Genomic DNA, 27,930 nt, shown 5'->3' on the forward strand with positions numbered 1-27,930 from the left:
CAACTCCCGCCCTATATTCAAAGATCAGGTTGGCAGTTCCGACTACCTCAGCCAATACCCTGGCGGAGGGAGTCGTAACTACAACGATTTTTCATTCGAGTTCCCGTTCGCACCGGTATCTCTCTTCGCGTCGTGTTCCGCTTTTGCTAACCCAAATGTGAGTATTTTTGATTAAAGCCACCCCTTTTGGGAGTGGTACTTTTTGTTGTTTCGTCGTCATGTGAGTTGTGGTGGCCGGCAGGCCACGAAGCCATCCCAACTTCGTTTTCTTCTCTTTCTTGTGAGCTCTTGGGGTAGGCCTTGTGCACGCGATGGCCTACCCCACGCGTTTCCTTTTTTTAGTCTTTTTGGATGGTGGGGGCCAGATGGTACGAGAGAAACGCTGATATTAGGAGCGAGCTCGGTATAGAGGAGATAGACGTTTACATCTCGAAATTGTACAACAACTACGAAGAGCGACTGGGCCGACAACCCAACTCAGAGGCGATGTCGCTTCCGGATTGGGCGTCGGACCCTAGACGCCTTAAACGCAGGAAAACCCATGAGCTGGCAACGGCTCACTTTCGACAGTGCTAACTGGCTTTTGTACCTCTGGCCCCCGACATGGTCTAAGTCGACCGACCGGGTTATGTACAGTTACATTCAAGATCTCTCATTCGTTTGGGGGGTTTTTATAGTTATTATATCCGTTAATTTTTCCCACTTTTTACCCATTCTCGTCTCCTTTTCTCTTTGTTGTAAATTCTGTTGCCCATCTGGCCTGTTTTCCACAAATGTCTTCTGCTATTTGCTCATTTCTCTTTTAGCTTGTCATGTAATTCTGGTTAGGCTGCTTCACATGGTGGCTTTTAGTTCATAATAGGCTCTAAAAGTGGTATATATATATATATATATATATATATATATATATTATATATAAGTTCATACAAAGTTTTCAAAGACCCGTAAGGTCTATTAACATACTTGTAAATGTTCTATGTATTTACAAATAAAAAAAAAAAAAAAAAAAAAAAAGTCTTTTTGGTACATCATGTTGTAGAGAGTTTCGTCTCGGCTCAAAACTACACCCGAATAATAATCTGGAGAGCCAAATGCTCCAAGAATATGACGAAATTATGGGAGCACTACGCGACCGGCATCTCTCACCAAAAATAATTTGGCCGACTCAAATTGAGAGTCTCCTCGTGAAAACCCCGGAATTACACAAAACGCTGTACACAGAGGCACCAAACTTGCTCAATTTGATCGCCCTATTACACCCTATTACGCATTCTCGACCGATTGGTCAACAACTTTTAACCTGTGAAACTTTACCTATTGTTGAATTTGAAATAGCGCCAGTTACATTTCTGCCAGACATTGATTTTAAAAAAGTGCCTTTAAGTTCCAATCAAAAATATCTGTACGAAATCATATAGTAGTGTCAACTGGGGTTGTTCCTCCTGGATTTGAAAACCGACATCCAGGAAAGCTCGCGAAAGAAGGATGGATGACTGCAACATCCTGAGTCCTCAGACTTTACATCGGCACCGAGAATCCATCGACAGAACTACTAATTTTAGTGACTTTTATAATGAGAGTATATTCACCGAATATTCATTCTTTGATGTGGTTCCACATCAAAGGCGAATATTTATGCCAAAATGGGGCATTACATATTTGGCGAACAATCTCGTATTCCCGGTGCTTGGAAAAAAGGCTAAAAGATATCGTTGACCCCGTCATCCAAAGAGGATCATATTTTGCTCATCCGGAAAACATTTTGTTAACCATGCTGGTGGACAATGATCCGAATGTTACAGAAACGGCGGTGAACCGAATTTTGACGGCCCGATAGGAGCATCGCCCTGGAAGCATTCGAAAGTTTACCGTTCCTTCGTTAAATTTCGAAGCAACCGATTATTAAGACATCATCGACTGGAACAAGGTGACGATCACTCCACCCCCGATTTTATCACAAACGGAGGAAGATTAGAAAGCTCTCGTGCTACATCCTGTTCAGAAATTGACGCTTTTCCCATGTCATACTCAAGCAGTTGAGCGTGGAGTCAAGTTAGTTACGGAAGCTTCCGCCAGGGGCGTGGCGTGCTTTGCGATATATCGATTGATACGCCATTCAAACCTATGAAAAAAGATCGATTATCAGGGTGTTCGCAGCGAACACCTTGGTAATCGATTCTTTACCATGACTTCAAATGGCGAGATATCGATAATCGATCATTCACGCCACGCCACTGGCTTCCGCGACTGTATGTGGTGCCGAAGGTCGTGATGGGTTCATCAGAGCACATACCTTCGCTCGAAAACTGGACCAACCAGCAAAAAAACAAGGAGGATTCTAGAGATTACAAGAAGATTTGTAGAGATTTACGGTAATGAAAACAATTAATAGAGATTTGCCACATTCATCAGATTCAGCACCCGATTAAGCATCAGATTCAGATGAATGAAACTTGTATGGGACGAAATAGCACACACCCGATGATTACGACTAATTCGCACGGACAATTCAAGCAGTGGCATTCAGCTGACTTAGAATTACTGATTTCAGCAATTAATCATTGAGAAGTTTACTTGAATTACATAAATTCTGGATTGATTTACATGTGTAAATGCTTGTAATTAAGGACCGTAGATAGATACATTTTAGTTAAGCAGTTAAACTCAATGAAAAAGTCCTTCAGTTTTTATAGGTGTGTGTACCCAAATAAAACTTAAACTTTCCGGTCTCGGATCAAAAGACGAAACACATCGTTTTAACAAAACAGTCATGAGGGCGATTGTAAATTTCTGAACATTTAAACAAAATGAATAGTGTTGAAACCTCCTACGAATGAAGGAAGTAAGGTAGTTACGGAAAACAATTTCTTCGCGTAATCTATACAAGTTGGGTAGTTCTAAACAAATTTGGGTTAGTATTCATCGCTCGAAGTAGATTTTACATCCTCGGACAGCAGATCTAACTTGAGAGAAATGAAGAAGCTCAACGTCACACTTGGCGTTTACAATTAGACTATTTTTTTCGTGCGAACACAAATGTGACTTAGTACATGCGTCATTCACTGGAAGCTGCAATTACAACGTAAATTACGGAAGTAGTGAAATTAAGGAATACGGGGATTGAAGATAAAGATCCTTCAGTACGTGCATCGTCGCTGACAAAGACAGTGGCGTGGCGTGCTTTGCGATATATCGCTGTTCTGCCATTTAAACCTATGGTAAAGAATCGATTACCAAGGTGTTCGCTGCGAACACCCTAATTATCGATCCTTTTCCATAGGTTTAAATGACAAAACAATCGATATATCGCAAAGTACGCCACGCCACTGGACAAAGATACGTGGTTATGCCATTTAGGCATCGACATCACAGGGGAGGAGGCGTGGTAGCTGGTAGCAGTATATTAATGAGTTTTGCCTACTCATCCAGGCGCAACATGTTTTCCCATCGCACATGGGGCTAATTCCAATGGTTCAGTGAACTGTTGAGACATTCAGGGGGGAGGGTGCTTTTTTTTTGGGGGGGGGGGGGGGTCGCCAACCAAACTGGTATGTAAAATCTGCGCGCAGACACCACGTTTCTGAGAGAGATCTGCTTTGATTCCACTGGGAGCCCGTCTCTTTTTGGAAGAAGTTTAAATTGATGAACAGAAAATTGGAACAGTGTGAATGATGGATTAGAGTACCCTCGCACCTGTTTCGGCTCTGCCCGCACAAGCGGCGATTTCGTCCGGGTGCGAGGTAGCTCATGAAATTAAGGTCTCGATGGACGATCGAATTCCCGAACCGATTACCATCTAAGTGTCGGGAGTCATCGGTCTTAAACTCATTAATTTGCTTGATTTTAAAGTGAAAACTTGGCAGAAATGTTTCCTGAGGCAGGAAATGAGGAATGGTTGTTAGAATATTAATTTCAGCTGTCGAGCAATGACGCAGTTGATCGAAAATGTGCAAGATTGCAGTTCTGTAGACGTGCCACTTTGACGAGTCTTACTCAGTCAGTCGATTTCGTATCCTAGAATGTGACGCCTCGGTCCACCGGTACTTTGTTTAATCAAATAAAAAAAATGTTCAACATTTAAATCCACTGCATCATTGCTTAAATTCCAACAATGGTGGCACTGTATTCTGATTTTACTTGGAACAAAATAGTGCGGCCCGTCAAAATTTGATGTAGGATGGTGACCATCAGTCATCAGCATGTCTACTTAGATCGGAATTGGTTCGGCATTTGATCGTCTATCCAGGGCTTTAGTGAAAAATTGGTGAAAACGCATGAGCCAAGCATCCAGCAATATCCGCCCGCTCTTGAAAGGGGTGAAAAAAGTTCCTCTTCGTGCACAAGGCCGTGATCGAAGACATAAAGATTTGAGTATCAACACATGAGTTCAAAACACCATCGATACACGCTCGGCTGCGAGCTAATGTTTATTGGTTTGATGAATCAACAGATGGGGTACCACAACTCCTCTTCGCACTCGGGAGATGCTCATAGAGATGTAGCTGAATTTCTCTCACTTACAGAGTTAAAAATCCCGGCGCGAAATTCGCGCTTACTCAGTTGCTATTTTGACCACCCGTTACTCTGAGTGCATGGATCCGGCGCGAAATAAGCTCGGCGCGAATTTCGCGCTCTGGCGGGAGTGAAAATCTGACAGGCAAACGTAAAAGGGAACTGCCGCAGCATGGTTTTAAACTCGGGTCGCGGCGGTGATAGAAGAGTGCGCTACCACTTTAGGGCTGGACACACGTTCAAAGTGGAGCTTCAAAGTGGTAAACGTTTAGTCAAGTGTTGATTGATGACCTTCGAAGGAGAGCGGCCCGCTCTCCTTTGAAGGTCATCGATGCTCTGCGGATCTCAACGTCCATCTAACCTCTCCAAGCGCGCGGCTATTACAATAATAATTCAAGTGCGTCTGCGTAGTGAAAAATTATGGAATTTAATCAGGTCATCGCAAAAAGTCCTGCCGTTTCGACTCTGAAAATTGTCAACCTAGTTAAAAACCCAGTCTCACTTGCTCCTGCAACAACCAATCCATCACCAGGACAGGTTATCGTACAAGGTATAAATCCTGCTGCTTCCAAAGTAAATCAGGTCATCGCAAAAGGTCCTGCTGTTTCGGCTCTGAAACTTGTCAACCACTACAGCTTTTTTAACAAAATTATCACGGTCTATATCCTTTTCAATGAAATCAAACTGCTTCAGCACGATCTTTGTTTACTTTTAATGTTTGTTTACATGAAATTTTATGGTTAAGTCTTCAAAGTCGTGTAAACACCGCTACAAAGTGAACACATCAAGGGCCACGTCACCTGTCAACTCTTGGCTGAACGTTTACCACTTTGAAGCTCCACTTTGAACGTGTGTCCAGCCCTTTTGCCATTCGGCGCTCGTATCAGGTTGCCCTGAATTCACGCTACTTGAGGTACCTCGACTAATTCGTCCCTTCGTTGGTGATATTTACGCTCTGATATATTCACTCAGAGTGCGGCGCGAAATTCGCGCTGGATTTTTTTTCACGCTGGCTGTTCACTCAGAGTAAATCGGGTATTTTTAACAGTTGGATGATCATGAATTCCGGGTACAAATAATGGCTTTTGTAAAAGGGATCGAGGGCCAACGAACAAAACCGCCTGATTGACAATTTTGGCAAAAATTAGTTAGCGACTCCGCCGCATTCTACAGTATAAAATACGCAAGTTTATAATTTCAGTTTTTTTCCAATTCTGTAGCGGAGCGCTTCACTGACGCGTCTTTTTTTCGTTTTTTTTCGTTTGTTTGTTTATTTAGGTTATGCGTCAACCAAGGTGGCTTCCAAAATCTGCGCGCAGACGCCACAATCTTCAAGGAGATCTACTGTAATATCACTGGGTGCCCGTCTATTTTTGTTAGAATTTTAGTTAGCCTCTGATGAATTTAGTTCTGTAAATCTAAATAAATGATTAGTTCAGGTGGCGCCCCCGTACCTGTTTCGACTCTGCCCGCACAAGCGGCGATTTCGTCCAGGCGCGGGATAGCCGGTATGAAAGCTAGTGGAAACGCATGGTGCGAGCATCCAGGAATATCCGCCAACCCTCAAAAGAGTACACTGACGCTGTAATGTAAGAGAAAATTGCAAATCTATCCTTAAAATTACAAACATGGCTAAGTTTTCTCTTCGTTCTGCAAAATCGTCAGTTTGCACGTCGGCAGTATTGTTCGTTCGTCATCGAGAGAACACAGATGTTGTAATTGTTGTAACAGTCTTTTCCGAGAGACAGCTTACTTCATCACTTAATGTACAAAAACTCATATAATTCGTCGTCGTTACACGGAAACCTTCCCTCCAAAAGTAAATAGCACTCTTCAAGCTGTTTAGCTTGAGGCTCGCATCAAAATGATGGATGGTTTCTGCTTGAAGACCTCATAATTAGTAGGTCTATTCCGCCGTGCTTAAGGAAAAACGCCCTATGAGCCTTCAGACGTTGCCAAATTTCCTTCAATGAAAAGTGAGATTACTGGGAAATTAGTGAACATTCTTTCCAAATTTTCGTACAGTTTTGTACGCAATTCAATCCAAAAAATCTGAAAACTTCAAGGGAAAGTGCGCATGAATGTTGTAAAAAATACACATTTTACCGAGGGAAATTTGGCAACTCTCGAAAGTTCATGCGGCATTTTTCTTTAGCATGGCAGTGTTGTACGTATAATTGCATGGGTATGACTTAGGCTAAAAACTTAAACGAGTTGAACATCCAAGCAACGGAAGTTGATGGCACATCAAAAAGACATCGACTTCCTTCGAGCGAACTAACATGATAAGTTGAATTTCACAAAGTATGTGGACATGAGTGATTTGTCGGCATTAATCAAATTAGGGGGGAAAATATAATAAAAATAAGGAGAGATGGTCTAAACATGAAGACATGATGTTAAAAGAAACGCGAAGAATCGCAAATATAGTCCAGACCATCAGAAAACGCCCGAAGTAAACGGCAGTCTTAAAAAAATTAGGAATTCGACGATTTTAAACGAAAACCTATCTGAAATGAAATTTCACACTGCGGAAAAAAATTAAACCAGAGAAACTATCATTTCTGTTACACAAGTTTCTCGTTTTAATTTTCCTTGGGTAGAGCACTTAGAGCCGAGGAACTAAATGCGAATGATCAACTTTGATCAGATCTTTCTGGACATGAAAATTGCAAAGTTTTTTACGAAAAACCTCATATACATATGAATTTCCGTGCGAATGAGAAAAAGTACGGTACAGCATGTAAAAGTTAAAGTTCGGATATCCGATTAGAAAAAAAAAAAAAAATAGTACAAATCGGCATCCTACGATGATTTCAGGTCATGAAATTCTTACAAATTTTAAAATAATTTTAATACCGTGGATGAAACAAATTAGGAGCCATTTTCATTTCTTTCAGGTGAAAATAGAAAAAGATTGCTTCGAGTGCACTCAGAAGTTCTATGAGGAATTTCCTCACGAGTTGCTAAAAAAAAAGCAAATTCACTTGCAGGAAAACGCATTTGAAGAAGACTAAAAAATTGCTTTTCTTGGATAAAAGTTCGACAAAAGTCATGTTCGAAAATTTCACACTACATCCGGTATCCAGAGAGCAGAGGACACTGAGTTTTTTCTTCATGATGTACCGCAATGGAATACGTCATTTCATCTTTCCATCACATTATCCGTCATGATGTTCTCTGATGATAGGACGCAATAGACAAGAAGCAGAAGCAAAGGCGTCGGATTTGTGGCTTTTCGTTTGCGAAGGTTGCAAAGGATATCTCACTAGAAGAAAAAAGAAAAAAGTATGTAACTCACAGTCCTGCATGCGCGTGTTGGGTATTTGATCAAACAAGGGGCAAGTATCCGATAGAATGCCACTAATGCCACAGATTGATCTTCTTCTTCCCAGAAAGCAACTCGGATAAAACAGCTGTAGAAAAAAAATATAATGAGCACTGTTAATGATCATACTAAATAAAGCAGATTTACCCTAAATGAGGCTAACTCCATCAGCCATTGCCAACCTCTCATATTTATGTTATTCGCTGAAAACCGAACAACAGACTGACTTGAAATCATGTGCATAGATTTATCGTTATGATGAAAAAAAAAACACTAGGAAGTGGCCCGAACTGTATGTAACAAAGTGGAGAAATGGTGCTGGGTCCACACCATTTCGCGGGGAAAACAAAGCCAAGAAGTTCAAAATATTATAATTACAGTCAAAAATGAATTTTTTAAACTCTAATGTGTACCAGTACGAAACTGAGGGAGGAAAGTGTTCAGCTCAGACAGTTCGCATTGGAATATTAAGTTGGAGTCCCAAAAATTTTAATTAGAGTCAAAAGCTTGATTACCAGTTATTCAGAATGGACCGCGATAGCGATGCTCAATTCCAACTTTTGCAACTTAAGGATCTTGATTATACTATCACGGTATTCATTCTGTGGGGAGAATAAGGTAAAGGAAATGTGTGTTCTGCAGTGGCGTCACTTGCGAACTTGGGCACCCCTTTCATAAACAGAGAAAAAGAAAGCGAGGACTTGGTGGAAATCATTCAATGTGTAATGTGTACCTCTACTTTTCTAGCCTTGCGTTTGAGTCTCCAAAAATATTGGTCTTTAAGTACATGAAACATCATTGTGCCATTTAATGCGTGTAATGTGTACCTCTACTTTTCTAGCCTTGCGTTTAAGTCTCCAAAAATATTGGTCTCCAAGAAGTTAAAACGTCAAAGTGCCGTTTCAGTCCATCTGAACTTGTTTTTTTAGCGGTTTTATGAAACTTTCTGTGGAAGTGATTGGCAGCAAAGTTGGATTGACGTTATTCTTAGAAAATCTTATGCCGGAATCACACGCTGAATTAGGCAGCTGAATATGTAAGTCAACAGTCAACACTCAACACCTGAAACTTCGAATATTCGCGTTATTTTCATCCAAATGTGTACCAAATCTATTCTAATAGTTCCGACAAATCCAACATTGTCCGACTGTCGCTGAGAATCGTTGCTGAATTTTGCGCGTGACGCGCAAAATTCAGGCGTCAGGCCGATGACTTCCACATTCAAGCCACATTTAACGTGTGATTGCGGCATCCGAGAAAAGAAATGTGTGTTCTGCAGTGGCATCACTCGCGAAATAGGGCACCCCTTACATAAACGGAGAATTCAAAGCGAGGACTTTGTGGAAATCATTCAATGTGTAATGTGAACCTCTACTTTTCTAGCCTAGCGTTCAAGTCTCTAAAAACATCGGTCCCCAAGTAATTGGAACGTCAATGCGCCATTTGATTTCATCCGAACTCGTTGTTTTTCTTGTTTAGCGGTTTTATAAAACGTTCAGTGGGGGTGATCGGTAGCAAATCTGGACTGACGTTACTCTTAAAGAAAATCTTAGAGAAAATAAATAAATGTTCTGCAGTGTAGTCACTCGTGAACTAAGGCACGCACCTCCTTCATGAACAGAGAATGGACCACTAGATAAGGTACGAATTTCAGCATTCTGATACATGTTTCTCAACCAAAATTTTACGTAAAACACGATGCACACAACGAAAATTACCGAAATTAACTCCTTACGAAGATATTTAATGATTCTTAATGCGTGAATTCAAACCACCCGCTCATGAAAACATAATGCTCTACATGATTCACATCGCGCGCTAAACGTTATGACAGTCTCTGCGATATAAAAATCTGGCAACCTTAATCTTGACGCTTTGGCTCAGTTATAGCAAATTGCTTATGGTTTGATCAACACATGGTGGGAAATGAACATTACTCGTTTGAGAAGCTTGCTGAAACCGTTGTAGTGGGCGATTTGACTCACGTAGAGTTTTGAGTTTCTTGTGAGCGGGCAGTTCAAATTCCTCGTAACCAATGTGAAATAAAAACGTTAATATCTTCGTTAGGAGTTGGTTTCCGTAATTTTCGTTGTGTGAATCGTTTTCCACGTGAAATTCTGGTTAAGAAACATGTATCAGATCGCTTAAATTCGTACCTTGTCTAGTGGTCCATTGAAAGCGAGGACTTGGTGGAAATCATTCAATGTGTAATGTGAACCTCTACTTTTCTAGCCTTGCGTTTAAGTCTCCAAAAAGATTGGTTTCCAAGTGAATGAAACGTCAATGCGCCATTTGATTCCATCCGAACTCGTCGTTTTTTTACAGCGGTTTAATAAAACGTTCTGTAGGAGTGATCGGCAGCAAATCTGGATTGACGTTATTCTTATAGAGACCGGCACAAGACAGCACGTAGGAGTAAAAATGTCTTAATTGGACTTCATTTTGCGATCAGGAACTGCTATTTCTGACTCATTTACATATAGATCGCTTTTCTAAATAGGAAAACTAATGAGACATACGTCGTTTCTAAAGTGAGCTAGATACAGGGTGTCCCAAAAGTCCGTACCCCCCCTCGTAACTTTTGAACGGTTGAAGATAGAAAAACGAAACTTTGGGAATGTTTCTATCTTAAAGGAGACCATCTTCCAGGGGGGTCAAAATTTTTGTCCCCCCCTCAGGGGGGGCTCGGGGGCCCCCAACTTTTTTTTTTCAAATGGTAACCCCTATCTTGTGATACCTCATTCGAAAGAACATAAAAAACTAAGAATTTTGGCGCAAACCGCAAATCAATATCTTAATTTTTGACCGAGTTATGATAGGTCAAAGGTCAACTTTGACCTATTTTCAAAAAATCATATCTCCGGTTCAAATTATCGTAATGAAAAAAATAAAACGGGAAAATTTACCAAATTGTAAGCACTTTCAAGTAAAAATCACAGAAATTACTTCAAACTAATTTTAAGGGGGGTTTCGGACCCCCAAATACGTCATTTTAAAGGTCATACGATATTCTCACGAAATGAGCCAATTTTCCCTTACTTTTCCTTAACATTATCTTAGAAAGTTCAAAATCAGTTCAACATTGCGTTTTCAAGTCCCCAAATTTTTGGCGAAGTTCAAAAAACGAAATTTAAGGTGATTTAATTCAACCATTTAAATTTCATTTTTTAAAAAAACTTTGTTCGTTTGGGGACTTGAAAACGCAATGTTGAACTGATTTTGAACTTTCTAAGATAATGTTAAGGAAAAGTAAGGGAAAATTGGCTCATTTCGTGAGAATATCGTATGACCTTTAAAATGACGTATTTGGGGGTCCGAAACCCCCCTTAAAATTAGTTTGAAGTAATTTCTGTGATTTTTACTTGAAAGTGCTTACAATTTGGTAAATTTTCCCGTTTTATTTTTTTCATTACGATAATTTGAACCGGAGATATGATTTTTTGAAAATAGGTCAAAGTCGACCTTTGACCTATCATAACTCGGTCAAAAATTAAGATATTGATTTGCGGTTTGCGCCAAAATTCTTAGTTTTTTATGCTCTTTCGAATGAGGTATCACAAGATAGGGGTTACCATTTGAAAAAAAAAAGTTGGGGGCCCCCGAGCCCCCCCTGAGGGGGGGACAAAAATTTTGACCCCCCTGGAAGATGGTCTCCTTTCAGATAGAAACATTCCCAAAGTTTCGTTTTTCTATCTTCAACCGTTCAAAAGTTACGAGGGGGGGTACGGACTTTTGGGACACCCTGTATAGTAGTTCCTAGCTTAATGCAAAATGTACTTCAATCATGGAGGAGGAGCTAAGCCAATGCAGTCTGATTAGACGACTGCGCTACGTTCTTGGCTCGCAAATCGCGCCAAGTTCCCGAATGCGTACGGTATTACGCATATAATGTGTACACTGTTAAAATCCCGGCGCGAAATTCACGGTCACTCAGTTACTATTTTGACCACCTTTTACTCTGAGTGCATGGTTCCGGCGCGAATTTCGCGCTCTGCAGCCCGACCACAGACTTCTATGGCTCCCGGCGATAGAAGTGCAAGTTTGTTCCATAGCAGTTCTATCGCTAGAATTTTTGCGACCACGGACCGCGATGGAACGGCGATGGAAGGCGTGCGATGTTGAACGATTAACTGAAAAAGAGGAAAATGTTCTCAACCAATCACCGTCCTTGATGCATGCATCGAAGAAGAAGAAGCAGGTTGGAAAACATAAATGGCGGGAGATACACTAACCTCAAAATTTCGGTTTCAACCAATAACTTGAACTAAATCAACTTCAATGGCCGACGAGTGAGAAGCACGTACAAAAAAGAAGAACCCTAACCTCAATTTCGATGGAATCGAGCAGTTCTATCGACCCATGAGCGATGGAACAGAGTTCCAAAGGCCGTTTCTATAGATCTAGGTCTGTGGTCGCCCTCGAAGGGTATTTCATTGGAATGGAACCGAGTTCTATCAATATCGATGGAAGTCAGAAGTCTGTGGTCGGGCTGCTGGCGGGAGTGAAAATCTGACAGGCAAACGTAAAACGGAACTGCCGCAGCAGGGATTCAAACTCGAGTCGCGGCGATGATAGACGAGTTCGCTACCACTTTGCCATTCGGCGCTCGTACCGGAAGGCCTTGCATTTACGCTCCACTAATTCGTCCGTCGTTGGTGATATTTACGCTCTGATCTATTCCCTCAGAGTACGGCGCGAAATTCGCGCTGGATTTTTTTTTCACGCCGGCTGTTCACTAAGAGTAAATCATTGATTTTTAACAGTATGGCAATGCGCGCACACGAGTATGGAACGCATTTTGATCAAAAATTAATGAATTTTATTTCATTCATTTTTCAAGGTTGCAGCCTACGTAATTTTCACACAGCTTTCGCAGTTCACGACCGGTTGATCCGCAAACGTTATGCACCCCTGCTTTTTTCGAGCTTCGGAGTTCGTTTCAAGGAAACCAGAGCCACATCGTGTGCCTCGCGAAGACTAATTAATTGAGAAACATTACTTAAATTGCTAATTCCTGATGCATAAAGGAGCTGCATTGAACTTTGGGCGCGTAATAGAATACTCTAAGTTAAAAAATCGCGTACCCCGCGGGAAGATCTCGTAGGTAAAACCGTACCTTCTCATACATAATTTTTACATTTTCTAAACTTTCGTGCTTTTCCCTTTAAAAGTATCTGTGCTTTTACACCCTCCCTGCCGTTCCAAGGAAATACGAAGTATGAGCATTCGAACTTTGCGAAGTTTCCTCTCAGAAAAGATTGATTTCCGAACGAAGTCAAAGGTATCATTCCTTGAAAATTTTAGACTTTTTGGATTAAAGTACGGGCAAAATTATCTGGAAAATTAGAAGGAAAAGATCCACGAGTGCCCCGAAAATTCGTGATTTGTCAAAGAACATTTGGTAACGCCCCACAATGGATCAAGTCGATGGGGGAGGTCGGACAAAATTTGGAAACTTAAAAAGCTCATAACTTCATTCATACTAAACTTTGAGGTTTTAAACGTGGTTACATTGGTTTCCTCGTGAAATTTTCATTTAAGAGCACCAACCTTAAAATTTAAAATGTGACGAATTTAACTTCAAAATTTGCAGTTTTCGTTGAAAATGTATTGCCCGACCTCTTTAATTGACTCGATCTACAGTGCGCCTGAGCAGTGGCGTGGCGTGAATGATCGATTGTCGATATTTTCTCATTTGTAGGTATGGTAAAGAATCGATTATTAAGGCGTTCGCTGCGAACACCCTGTGTATCGATCCTTTCCCATAGGTTTAAATGGCAAATCAATCGATATATCGCAAAGCACGCCACGCCACTGCGCCTGAGAACTCACAAGTCATTTTTCCTCGGCTCGCAGCTGCTTTTAAATCTACACATCTTTCAATGCCTGGGTCTAAAATAAATGTATTCACCAAACAACCATCAACTAATACTTAATGGTAAAGACATGCATAAGTTTAGACCTAAGCCACAGATTTGATGAATTCTTAATGGTCTTTACGTTTCAAACTTTACGGTCGTGCTAGGGAAGAACGTCGTATGAATACATACTGAAGAGTTGCAAAAGTTCTTCAGAGTAAAACATGCATTTTTTAGGAAAGTTGTGCATATTTTTCCTTGAAATTTTCACATGTTTTGGATTAAATTACGTATAAAATAGTCAGAAAAGTTCGAAGAAAAATATTCACCATTTTTCCGGTAAATACGCGACTTTCATTGAAGGAAACATGACAACGCATGAAAGCTCATACACGATCTTCCTTGACATGGCATAAATAAATCTGTGAAATACACAGTTGAAAATGGAAGAAAGAGTGACAGGATTGCCGGCGATCTGAAAACCGGAAAAATCAGGGAAAGTTAGGGATTTTACGACGACCGGGAAACGTCAGGGCAAGTCAGGGAATTTTTGACGCATGCACTAATCACTGAAACATATCACTGATCTTCTAACTGTTCACCCTTTCCGGTCATTTTAAGGCTTTTCATCTTGTCCAGCAACTGAATACCTTTCACTCATAATTTGTTCTCTACACAAGAAATTTTCTTACGAAGTTTAGTGAAAGTTAGCGTCCTTATAAAAGAAAACAAGTATAAATTTTGTTCGAAGACCAGGGAAAGTCAGAGCTATACACAATTTTGGAGCCGGGAAAAAAAATCAGGAAAAGTCAGGTAATTTGAAGGTTAGGAAATTATGGCAACCCCGCAGAGAGAGAAACAACGACGACGGCAACAATTATAAAGTTGGATTTTTGTAAAAGCGAAAAAAAATTGTACATGTGGTGAAAATAAAAACTATTTGTTTACATACGCTAACGACGTTCCGAGAATTCTCCCACCTTCAGAGCATCATCATACACAGATTTACATAAACACTACATAATGGCATTTTCCCATCACATACTGTGTTGTTCACGTAAATCTACATGCGTTAATACTCTGAGTATGGGAGAGTTCCCGTGACGTCATTAGCTAATGTAAATAAATCGTTTTTTTCTTCATGAACTGTGTTTTTGGCTACGAAAATCTAACTTTATATCGTGACACTGATAAACGCAAGCACCTTCAATTAATTAGAAACCATTCTGTGTGAATTTAATAACTCACCGGCATTTGACAGCATTTCAGCGCCACTTCTGGACCTCAACAGCCAACTGCAAGAGGGTCGACGTCACATCACATCAAAATGAGCCTTAGTTCAGCATCAGTAGCCAACTGCAAGAGGATCGACGTCACATCACATCAAAATGAACCTCAGTTCAGCATCAGTCAGGAGCTTCACGTTTGGTTAGCTGCAATATCCGTCGCTTTTTCTCTGGAGCACTGCTTCTGATGAATTTCCGAATGTTTACTTTGCACTCCTTTTCGGCGGTCATTATGCCCGGTTTTTCCTCTATCATGTTGCTGCCTACGATGTATTTTGAGGTAATGCTCACTGGCAAAGCCCTTTTCACACTGGGAGCATTTATACGGTTTGCTATCCTCGTGGTTATTCAAATGTGCTTCCAAACTACTCTTGCGTAGAAACTTAGCATCACACACGGTGCAGCTGAACTGCGCGCTTGGCGAGTGCACTTTGGAGTGCTGGTTTAGGTTGGACTGCGTTTTGTACGATTTGCCACATTTCTGGCAAACGAAAGATTTCACGTCCGAGTGTACGATCATGTGTGCGTCAAGGCTCGATTTCTTCATGAATCCTTTCTTACATTCCTCACAGGTGAATTTGAAGTTGTTTTTGTGAACTGACTGCACGTGGTTATCCATCAGCCTCTTTTGGCTGAACGTCTTCTGACAGAATTCGCAGGTGAATTTGATGACCTTCAAGCAAAGGTCAATGTGAACGGCGAGGTTCCAATTGTTGGAGAATTTCTTCCCGCAATATTGGCAGATCTGTCGGTCCTGCTGGGTGTGCAGGGCTGCGTGAATGCGAAGGCTGGACTTTTGCATGAATCGTTTGTTGCAAACTTTGCAGCTGTGTTTGAATTTACCTGCGTGTTTGAGGATGTGGTCCTCCAGGTGGTGTTTCTGACGGAAAGGCTTCCCGCACAGTTCGCACAGGTAGTGGAATTTACCACTGTGGATCAGGAGATGTTGTGCCATTTTAAGTTTGGATTTGAAGCCCTTGCCGCAGTCAGAGCAGAAAGCGGAAAACTTTCCAGGCACCGTGTGATTCTCGGCAGGAGAAGCTGCAACCTTGTCTGCCGGTCCATTTTCTTTGGGTTGAAGCTGGTGATCTGGATCTTGTCCTGTGGCATCACAATCTTCAATTTGACTCGCTGAATTTTCTTTCGATGTTGAGTTTGAAAACTCAGTTACCTACGGGCAGAAAGAAAAAACATACTCAATTGAAGCTGAACGATTTCTTTCATCGAACACTGAAAAAAAATTCTCGGCGTTTTTACCAAGGTCCTTTGGTACCTTTACCATCTCACTTTTTTTTACCAATTATTGGTAATTTTACCAAGACAGACTGGTAAGCTTACCTAAAAACCGGTATTTTTACTGTTTTTTCAGGTAAGAATACCACTTTTATTGGTAATCAATTTCCGGTAACTTTGCCGTTTTATCTCGGTAATTCTACCACAGTCGATGGAAAATATTGGAGTTTTTACCAAAGTCCAGTAAAATTACCGCGAAAGTTCAATAATTTTACCGAGATTTCTCGGTAAAATTACCAATTCCATAAATGGTAATTTTACCAAGATAAACTGGGATCAAATAGAACCCCGAATTCTGGGTAATTTTACCCTTTTCTTAGTAAATACACCGAGATTTTTTTTTTCAGTGAAACTATCATAACCTAGATCAGGATCATCAAGAAAAAAGAACCGGTACAATGCTAATATTTTTCTTTGAGTCCAGGGGCAATCACGCGGGGTTCTGTTCCCAAACCAGAAGACTTACTTCCCCCCCCCCCCCCTTTCATTAGCTCTCTCATTGAAGCGGTCTATTGGCAGCGTCCTGGATGCTTCTTAGCAAAGCTGTGCGAGGGTACCTTACTGCCGTGATAGCAAAGAGAGCAGTAAGTGCATTCCTGTATGAGCCATAATGGAGCTGTTGCATGTGTATGTGTGAGGAATTTGCAATTCGACCGTTGTTTCTTATGTAAAAGTTCGCGAGAAACACGATGGTGCCACTGGTTTTCTCTGAAATCAACTCCCAAGCTCAAAAAAAGCTCTCAAGTTGAGGCCAAAATGGAGGGGATATCCCACGCTATTCTGAGAGTCCACCTCTACATCAAGACAAACTCTCCATGCAAAGATAGGGAGCAAATACATTGACAGGGCTGCCACTTAATTTGGGGACTCCAAAACTGAAAACACGGCATCACTGCTAAAGTATTTGCTCCCTATCTTTGCATGGAGAGTTTGTCTTGATCTAGACGTGGACTCTCAGGGTAGGGTGGGATATCCCCTCCATTTTGGCCTCAACTTGAGAGCTTTTTATGAGCTTGGGATATGATTTCAGAGAAAACCAGTGGCACCATCGTGTTTCTCGCGAACATTTACATAAGAATCAATGGTCAAATCTCAAATCCCTCACACATGCAACATCTCCATTAGCACATGCTTTTATGTGTCTCGCGGGTCATCCCAGCATGCCTTACTGCTCTCTTCACTATCACGGCAGCTTACATCCTCGACCGTAGCCAAGGTACCACAAAATACTTGTTACATGGGCACAAGCTCCTACAGTTCTTGCCCCAGATTTGCAAGTGCAATAGTACCCCGGTATTGGCTCTGCATCTGGATTTTTATCGTCTTAATTTTAACCTTCACGAATTATGTAATAATAATAATAATAAAAAAAAAAAAACTTGGAATAAATTGACAGAATTTTTTTCAAATAAAAAGTGGAAATCAGAAACAAAATGAGAGCAGTGACTCGTCTAGCGCTCGATGGGGCGCACAGTGGATCGAGTCAATGAGGAGGGTCGGACATGATCTAAAAACTTTAAAAGCAAATATCGTCAGTGATTATGAAATGTTAATGTTTAAAAAACAGTTTCATGGGTTTTCTCGTTAATTTTCCGTATGAAACAAACACCCCTTACAATTAAAATTCTGGCGAGATGAAAGTAAAATTTTATAATTTTTCTGAATAATTTCATGCCCAACATCTTCCAAAGACTCGTTCCACTGTGCGACGATTGGGTATCCGGGCCGGATGTGATCATGAGAGGTGAAATTTCATGTGATAACAGTGATAAAACTCCTGGGAATGGAAAATATATCACACGTACATATGAAATGAAGATTTAAAGTCGCCTTGTGTTTCGAATCATGGAAAAGATGCGAACTCTAATCAACCCTGGCACACCGACACATAAGTCCAGCTGGAATTCTGCGTCATTACTAAGCACCTTGTCCTGTGCGTAAGATGACCCGAAAAGTTCCCAGGTTTGAACGTTTTAAGAGCGGCGTGGGTAGATGAGTAAAATCCTGAACGTACTGTGGAGTAAAAAGTTCCCATTTAGCATTTTCTTGGCGTAACTTAATAACTACAACGAGCTATTCTGCCGTAATAAGGAATAACGCCGTATAAACCTTCGCGCGATGCGATGCCAAATTTCTTCAACGCGTGATCGGTGCTCTCCACAAGGTCTCAGGTCTGGGTCCGACATCATGGGAGAATGCAATAGTGTATTTTCTTCGGAAAATACACTAAAAGGGGGGAGATAGAGAGAAAAAAAAGGAGACGTCGAGTAATTAAAACAACAGGGGGACACCGGGAGATGAAGAGGTTTCTTGAGTACACTTCGTAGAAGAAGTGACATCGCAGAGATCGGCACTTCGAAAATTCTTGAGACGATGAACATTTTTGGTCGTGAGAATTAAAGGAGAACTGGACACCGCACCGAACTGGCGGCCCAAATGATAATCCTAGACGGAACTCTGAGCGGCCAACCAAAAAAGTGCGATCATCCCATCGGGTTTAAAAAATCTTCAAAAATTACAGGTAATGTAAATTAAAATCGCGGCTCGTACCCTTATATTTCCCAAAGGATGCTTCAGGTCACATCAATCCTCCTAATTTTCACTACAAAATCGCGTAAAATACGCGACACTTATATCAACGCGCGCAAAATATTTATCAACGCCGGTAACCTCGGATCGGCGAAAACCTATGTTTTTCCTTCAATTTTGCGTGATACCACATACCTACTTCGGAGTTCGAATAGTTGCTCGATTGGTATCCACGTGTGAAAATGAAGGCAGTGAAGCGAGTTTCAACTGAAAATCCCGCGAAGAGGGCGACATTTTCAACGGATCTGCGGAGTCAAAAAAATATTACTCGCACTTTTCAACTCGGTATCGGAATAAATTAGGGGATTGTCACAGCTGAATCGCGGTAAATTACGCGTAATTTAAATGAATATAGCAAAGTAACCTTGAATGGAGATGTTGCATGTGTGAGGGATTTGCGATTTGCCCGGTGATTCTTGTGTAAAAGTTCGCTAGAAACACGATGTTGCCACTGGTTTTCTCTGAAATCAACTCCTAAGCTCAAAAAATGCTCTCTAGTTGAGGCCAAAATGGAGGAAATATCCCGCGCTATCCTGAGAGTCCACCTCTACATCAAGACCAACTCTCAATGCAAAGATAGGGAGCAAATACATTAGCAGGGTTGCCGTGTTTTCAGTTTCGAAGTCCCCAAAAAAAGTGACAGCCCTGTCAATGTATTTGCTCTCTATCTTTCCATGGGGAGTTTGTTTTGATGTAGAGGTGGACTCTCAGGGTAGCGTGGGATATCCCCTCCATTTTGGCCTCAACTTGAGAGCTTTTTCTGAGCTTGAGAGTTGATTTCAGAGAAAACCAGTGGCACCATCGTGTTTCTTGCGAACTTTCACAAAAGAATCAGTAGTCAAATCGCAAATTCCTCGCAGATGCAACATTTCCATTTTCCATCGGTTGATGATGCAGGGGTGCGAAAACTCCTCGACAACGCAGCTGGGCGGGTCGTTATCGGTCGCGTGCTCACGTTTGAAAATGGGAAGGCCGGCAATACCGCGTTTCTCAAGTTAAACTGCGGTAAAAATAAAGTGTTTCTCGCAACATCGCGGTAAAAATCCCGTGTTTTTCGCCAAATCGCAGCAATTCTACACACAGCGACTTACATAGTCATATTATTAAAATTTCAGAGGAAAAACGGGTTTTCAAAATGGGAAGGCTCAGAACTCTTTGCATCCCTGCGGCCATGCATACAAAATGGCACACGATCTTCACTTTCATGCATGTATATCTTGGAGTATAGGCAACTTTTATATCAATGCGATTGAAATATTCATAAACATCCGTAACATCGGATCGGCGAAAACCTATGATTTTCCTTCAATTTTGCGAGATACCACATACCTACTCCGGAGTTCGAATAGTTGCTCGATTGATTTCCGCGTGTGAAAATGAAGGCAGTGACGCGAGTATCATTGGCACAACGCGTGAGATGCGCGACAGTTACGTTGAATCGAAAGAAATTTATCATTTTTCAACTCGAACTGAAGTTAACGCGCGATTTTTCAACCGATTTTGGACAAATAAAATGAGAAACTAGGGAATGGTCGCAGCTGAATCGTGGCAAATGCGCGATTTAAAAGGAAGTTAATGGAATCTTTAAAAATTACGCGTAATTGAAATGAATATCGCAGAATTCACTGGAAAAAAAAACACATTGGATCCAGAGTCCAGACTCTTAAAAACATTAACAAGAAAAAATACTCTTGATTCAATCGGATTTTTGCTTAAATCAAGAACCAAGCCTCTTAATTTGAGCGGATTTCCTTTTGATTCAAGCAAAAATCTGATTGAATCAAGAGTATTTTTTCTTGTCAATGTTTTCAAGAGTCTGGACTCTAGATCCAATGTGTTTTTTTTTGCCCAGTGATAGCATTAAATTTCCCATAGGTCGTTTCAGAATAAAACAATTCACTTCAATATCGCGGAGTAAAGGCGACTTTCACAACAATGCGAGCTAAATATTCAATAACGTCAGTAACATCGGATCGGCGAAAACTTATGATATTCCTTCAATTTTGCGATATACCACATACCTACTCCGGAGTTCGAATAGTTGCTCGATTGATTTCCGCGAGTAAAAATGAAGGCAGTGACGCGAGTTTCACCTGCAAATCGCGTCAAGTGCATGCGCGACATTTCAAACGGATACGTTGAAGAAAAAAGAAATTACTCACTTTTTAACCGACAGATTGTGGAAAAAGAAAATGAAAAGTTAGGGAACTGTCACAGCTGAATCGCGGCAAATGCGCGATATGTCAAGAGGTTTTGTGGAATCTCTAAAATTTAACGCGTGTTCTCCTCTATGCCGCGAAATTCCCAACGGTTAAGATCACAAAATGCCACACAATTTTCACCTTAAAATCGCGGAATATACGCGACTTTTGTATTGATGTGAGCAAAATAGTCATAAAAATCAGCAACATCGGATCGGCGAAAACCTATGATTTTCCTTCAATTTTGCGTTTCAATTTCCCAGCGGATGCGTTGAATCCACTCACTTTTCAACTCGGTGTCAAAGTAAATTCCCACGATTTTTCAACTAATCGTGGGGAGGGGGTTTTAGATATTAGGGGATAGTCAAAACTGTACGGCGGCCAATACGCGGTGTGTCAAGAGGTTTTGTAGAATCTTTGAAAATTAAGCGTATATTAGGTAAATAAATATCGCAGAGTAGCATTGAATTTCCCATCGGTCGATTAAGAATTCAACAAGTCACACGATTTTCACTTCAATATCGCGGAATAAAGGCGACTTTTATATCAATGCGATTAAAATATTCATAAACGTCCGTAACTTCGGGTCGGCGAAAACCTTTGATTTTCCTTCAATTTTGCGAGATACCACATACCTACTTCGGAGTTCGAATAGTTGCTCGATTGATTTCCGCGTGTGAAAATGAAGGCACTGACGAGAGGATCCTCTGCAAATCGCGGTAAGTGCGGGTAGGGTTCTGGGAGTTGTACACTCCAGAGATACAGGAACAATATCAAGTCAAAATATTGGTGATGAAGAAATTATAATGTTTGAATCGTCCCGAAAAAATTAACAACACAGTATCGATAATCAATAGCGCACGAGATGTGAATCAAAGGAAACAAGTAAATCGCTTGTATAATTGTCGTTGTCTCAGAGGACTTGGGTAAAATATTTGTTCGTCTAAAAAAAATTATGAGTGTCGCTAAGGACTGGAGGAGCTTACCTGTCCGCTTGACTTGAAATTGGAGGTCGAACTGCGGGAGCCTTCCAGAGCCCAAAAACCTCGGTCCCTGGACAACCCTTATTGGGGCAGCCCTCAGCGTACCCCATGCTATCCCTGATTGGCTGGTCCAAGAACCGATGCTAAGCTCTGGTTGGTCCTGCTGGTTTTAGGCTTACTGACCTTTACTTTCCCGTTACGCGGGTTCCTCCCCTCGCAGCGGGCTCCGACAAAGGCCCGTACGATAAATCTGGCTTACCTGGCCTCGACACTTTTATGGCCGAAACCTTTTAATTTCGTTACGGTTGCCCCGAGTCACTTGTGTTTTCTAAGAATGACTCTTACAATTTGATCCCTGATACATGTGCAGGTGCATTCCGTCGCGTTTTTGTATTTTGTCAGTTTAGGCGGCGTGCCTTGTTGCTCGATTTATCTTTTTAATACTAGATTACTCTTAGGTCACTACATGCGCGACATTTCCAACGGATACGATGAATCAAAAGAAATTACGCACTTTTAAACAAGGTAAAGGAGTAAATGCGCGATTTTGTAGCAACCGATTTTGAAAAGAAAATGAATAAGAAATTAGGGATTTTGGAAAAATGAAATGCGAATTTAAGAAATAGTCACAGCTGAATCGCGGCTAATGTACGATTTAGCAGGAGGTTTCGTAGAATCTTCAAAAATTACGCGTAATTTAAATGAATATCGCAGAACAGCCTTGAACTTCCTGGTGGTTGCTTAAGATCACAGCAATTCCTCCAATATACAATATAGAAAAAAAATGAAAAAAGAGATTAGGAGATAATCACAGCTGAATCGCGGCAAATGCACGATGATGTAACAGGAGGTTTTGCGGAATTTTTTTAACATTTGACGTGTATTCACTTCAATTCCGCAAAGCCAGCGGTTCAGATCACAGCATGTCACACAATTTTCAGCTCAATATCGCCGAATATGGGGAGAATTTCATATACACGCGAGCAAAATATTCATGAAAATTAGTAACTTCGGACCGGCGAAAACTTATGATTTTCCTTCAATTTTGCATGATACCACATACCTACTCCGGAGTTCGAATAGTTGCTCGATTGATTTCCGCGTGTGAAAATGAAGGCAGTGACGCGAGTTCAATCGGAAAATCCCGTGAGGAGCGGAATATTTCCTACGGATACGTTGAATCAAAAAAATTCCTCATTTTTCAACTCGATACCAGAGTAAATGCGCAATTTTTCAAACGATTTTGGACGAATAAAATGAGAAATTTGGGGGTAGTCACAGCTGAATCACGGCAAATGCGCAATTCAACAGGAGGATTAATAGAATCTTTAAAAATTACGCGTAATTGGAATGAATATCGCAGAGTAGCATTGAATTTCCCAACGGTCGATTAAGAATAAAACAATTCACTTCAATATTGCGGAATAAAGGCGACTTTCACATCAATGCGAGCAAAATATTCATGAACGTCAGTAATGTCGGATCGGCGAAAACCTATGATTTTCCTTCAAATCTGCATGATACCACATACCTACTCCGGAGTTCGAATAGTTGCTCGATTGATTTCCGCGTGTGAAAATGAAGGCAGTGAAGCGAGTTTCCTCTGAAAACCCAGTGAGGTGCGGAATATTTCCAACGGATACGTTGAATCAAAAAAATTCCTCATTTTTCAACTCGATACCAAAGTAAATGCGCGATTAAAAAAAAAATAATAATAATAATAATTAGGGGATAGTCACGGCTGAATCGCGGCAAATGCACGATGGAACAGGAGGCTTTGCGGAATTTTTAACATTTAACGCGTAGGTATTCACTTCAATGCCGCAAATTTCCCAGCGGTTAAGATCACAACATGTCACACAATTTTCACCTCAATATCGCGGAACATCGGGGACTTTCATATACATGCGAGCAAAAAGTTCATACTTAAGCATTAATTCAGAAGCATTAGTAACGTCAAAATTTCAGTAATTGATTAGGTACTTGAAAATAATTCGTCCTAGGAAGCGAGAAATTTGGCTAAGTTCATTTCTCATTAATACTAACAAGTAGTAAAAATTATGAACAGATCTGAGATGTTAGAATTCATGCCCTGGATGAATTGACATAGAATGAGGTAATTTCTTCCTTTCCCTCCCTTTCATTACTTGAATTTTTATGTTAAGTTCTTCAGAGATGTACCTAAATGGTCTTTTGATGTTAAGGCACTTCTGAAAAATAAACTCATTCTAGTAACTGATACCTTCTTTCTATCTTCTTCTTCCTTCCTCCTTTTTTTCAAGTGAATGAGGCCCAGGCTTCCCCCTTCTCCCCCCTTATGTCTCCCCCTGGATGCGCCAAAGGTTGATGTATGAATTAATACTTCGTCTGGTGTGACATGTCAACGTCACAATGCATTTACTCAAGTCCCTCAAGCTCCGACCCTACAACTTAAAAGATATGGTAAGTACTAACCTCATGACTTTCTTCCTGTGGATTCTGAACATCCCGGTTGATGCACCCATCATTGCCCTTTGGATTGTCCAAATCTAAAGATGAGTTCATTTCTTGGCAATTTTTCGCAGCGTCTGGATCCTCTGATAAATCTGCTGGTTGAAACCACTCCAAAGAGGGGATCTTCTTTTCCTCCACACCACGAATGTTGATAATTGTCACGGTCCTAGTGAGCGTGTCGGTCAAGTTTTTTTTTACCGATTCAAGCTTGCCCTCTAGGCTCTCTACAGTCTCAATAAGGTTGAAACAGCGGCAGCACAAGAAATGATTCTCGATGCTCAAGTATTTGTGGAGCTCTCTAGGGACAAATTCCAGAAGTTTGGAGACGATAGGTGTTTTCGTTGCTGAAGTCACCGGGAACTCACTGTTGGTGTGAATGAACTGAGTGGCCGGCATTGTGGTTGTTGACAGATCACAGATGAAACAACGCAAGGTTATGGAGCATGGATTCACTTCTGAGAGATTGGCTTCCCCACTGCCTAAGATTTTTTCAGCATGGTCTACAGAAATCTAAAATGAAAGAAACAAAAAAATAAAATTGAGAGGATGGAAAATTATAATTAGGTAGACATCATAAGTTACATTTGGACTAAGATAAAGAAAAGGATATACTTTTGATGCCAATTTAGGCTGTGGTTCTTAAATATATGATTATTCCATAAAAATTCAAAATGGTAGTTTGTGTTGGATTCTAGGGGTGCATGCAATCCACGAATCGCAAAATCAGTGAAGAAATTTTTATTGGAAACGAGAAACGGCACCAGCAATTAATTTCCTTCAAAGAGGAAATACACCTGTGGATGGTGAGAAACGTGAGAAAATACACTCAAGTGAGGAGATTTTAAAAGTGAATAGCAGAAAAAAAAAGAGGCGGGGTGTCTTTACTTTGAAAAATTTGGAAGAGTGAGGAAATTCTTTGGAGGCGATGGAGGAAAAAATCCCGGATCGCATGAAATGGTGTCGGAGATGGCACTTGTTTGCACCCCTGATGAACTGCGCCAAAACAGCATAAAATACGGCTGAATTGTCATGCTATAAATTTTATACATCTTTCTGAATTCTGTTTTTTGAGAATCTTTGACACAACTAATTATCGTTAAGTACCTAAGTGTCATACCTAAATTTTGCATGGAAAAAGTTGCTGAAATGAGATTTCTGGTACACCCTTAAAAACAAGGATAGTGTAAAAGGGAATTGGATGTATTTCGACCAAACGGAACTATGTGCATTGAAACATGAGCCTTGAGACCCATAAGAATATATGCATAACAGAGCTTACGTCATAATGCACATAGTTCCATTTGTCAGAAATACGTGTAATTCATAAATGACTCACCTCATTCTGTTCTTCATCGGCTGATCTAGAATCGGAGTCCTCAACAATGATATCACTTTCTTCGCTTCCTTCACTTCCCATGTCGATTTCTTCACAGCCTTCTTGCACTGTCATGCACTCGCTTCTTGTCATTTCTTGACCGAAAAAACCATGATGGTTGCTCATCGAACAATCTCCAATTTTCTTCATTGCATTGAACTCATCAATCTTCAGCTCAACATTTTTGGCACAAGGATGCTTGATCTTGGCAGAGCCTTCATGTACTTCAGAAATAGCTGGCGGATAGTCATTCTTCGAGAAATGGTAAGGAAACTTGCTCAGATCGACTGAGTATGGGGCCGAGCTGCTGATGCATGGAATATTATATTCATAATCTGAGAACTCTGTATTCACAGCAAGTTGACTGAAATTGAGCTTACTTTTAGTAGAGTCACACTTTGCTTTATTCTCAAGATCTGCTTTCAAACAATCGGCCAATTTTACATTCAGATCAGCGATTGGTGGCTCAAAGTGGAGAAGATTATTGGTAGGCGAGATCTGATCAGGATATTTTCCAGTCTGATTAATATTAGAGATGTTCAGCCAAGGGTCGAGAGATGAAAGACACTTGGAGTAATTACCCAGTTCTTTGCAGTTTCGCGATAAAGACTCCACGGAATTCGGCGAACACAACCCGATGTTTTCCAACATACTCAGCCTACTATTACTGAAGTTTCGATCATAGTAGTTGCGATTATCTGCTAACCATGGAATTCCATTGTCGAACGGAGAGTAGTTCCCACATGCTGAGTTACTGTAGGACGACAAAATTGCATTAGGCTGGGTGGACATTGGATCAGGCATGAGCAAATTCACTGGCAAAGCACTAAGATTGAAATTCTGGCCTAGACTTAAACCAGGCGATGATGAACTTAAAACAGGAATATTCACATTCTGATGCAGCAAATTCGGGTTCACACCTTGGGCAAGAACTGACGGTATGCCGCTTTCCAACTGCTGACAGAGCGAAATTCCAGAGCTGGAAAACTCTCCGGACGAGTTGATATCGGATTGACTTGCAGCAGAGTTCATCAGGTTTACAATTATATGCTGATTAGAATTGGCTAAGCTGGGACCAGTAGGGTTCATCTGGTCACTCAAGCTCATCTGATTATGAGATTCGCTAGAGCTGACTTGAGTTGTTGAGTTCGGATTTTCACAGGTACCAATTTGATGGGTGCTTGAAAGATGAGGCTGACCATTGTTTGAAGATGAAGCTGAACTAGTCTCTTGACAAACAGGATGTAATAACTGCCCGGCGTCATTGAAGTTAGGGGCAGCGCATGGAATGATGCATGAAGCCTGCGGTTTCGCATCACTCGCGTTCAGGTCTGAACAAGCTCTCAAGTGAGAGGCGCATGGTTGAAGTATCGGCATATTCTGGTGACTGAGTTCTGAGGGTTCAAGGCCTTCAACATGTTCTTCGATGAGTTGTGAGCTGGCTGTGTTGGAAATTGCTGACCGAAGGGGATTGGGCGCTGGAGCATTGCTTCCGTGGGTGGAGTGAGCCTCACAACTAATCCTCCCGGCATTGCCGTTCATAGTCCCCTTTCAAGATTTGCTTATGAAATCGAAGTCAAAGAAGGTAACGACAAATGAGAGAGAAGCGAGAAACTGGAGATGTTAGCTTGGGATCGAGAGGCCGCCATGAGGTCCATCCTCGTTAGATGGAGAGATGAGAAGTTGGCGAGCAGGGTATGGAAAGCTAGATTGAATTGTAGCAACTTACATGAGGGCACCAGAAACACACAGTTTTATCAATCATATCAGATGGAAGCTGTGTGAGGGCATGATTCTAGAAGAAACTGGAGAAACAGAGAAAAAGTAATTCAGTGTACGCACCGCACATAACCAACAAATGAAAATGAACAAACCTCTTTGGAACAAACTGTGAAGCGGAAACGGATGAACACAGCGGACGCGGAAACGGCAGAAACCCGCGCCCGCGATTTTGCCTTTTCCGGTGGTAATTTAAATTAAGGCGGGCTAATTCAAATCGACGGAGAAATTCT

The 27,930-nt window shown here is 41.1% G+C and overlaps 1 protein-coding gene across 1 annotated transcript; it reads right to left on the bottom strand.

Annotated features, from left to right (window-relative positions):
• Positions 1-1,013: 1,013 nt before the first annotated feature.
• LOC109036916 (uncharacterized) lies at positions 1,014-27,791 on the bottom strand. The gene is made up of 4 exons (XM_019051336.2): positions 25,880-27,791; positions 24,505-25,053; positions 14,947-16,155; positions 1,014-7,928 (listed from the first exon to the last, which is right to left on the bottom strand). The coding sequence occupies exons 1-3, from the start codon at positions 27,458-27,460 to the stop codon at positions 15,118-15,120; spliced, it is 3,168 nt and encodes a 1,055-aa protein (XP_018906881.2). The 5' UTR covers positions 27,461-27,791; the 3' UTR covers positions 1,014-7,928; positions 14,947-15,117.
• Between the last annotated feature and the right edge of the window lie 139 nt (positions 27,792-27,930).

This window comes from Bemisia tabaci, chromosome 10, assembly GCF_918797505.1.
Source record: "Bemisia tabaci chromosome 10, PGI_BMITA_v3".
In the NCBI taxonomy this organism is placed as follows: domain Eukaryota; kingdom Metazoa; phylum Arthropoda; class Insecta; order Hemiptera; family Aleyrodidae; genus Bemisia; species Bemisia tabaci.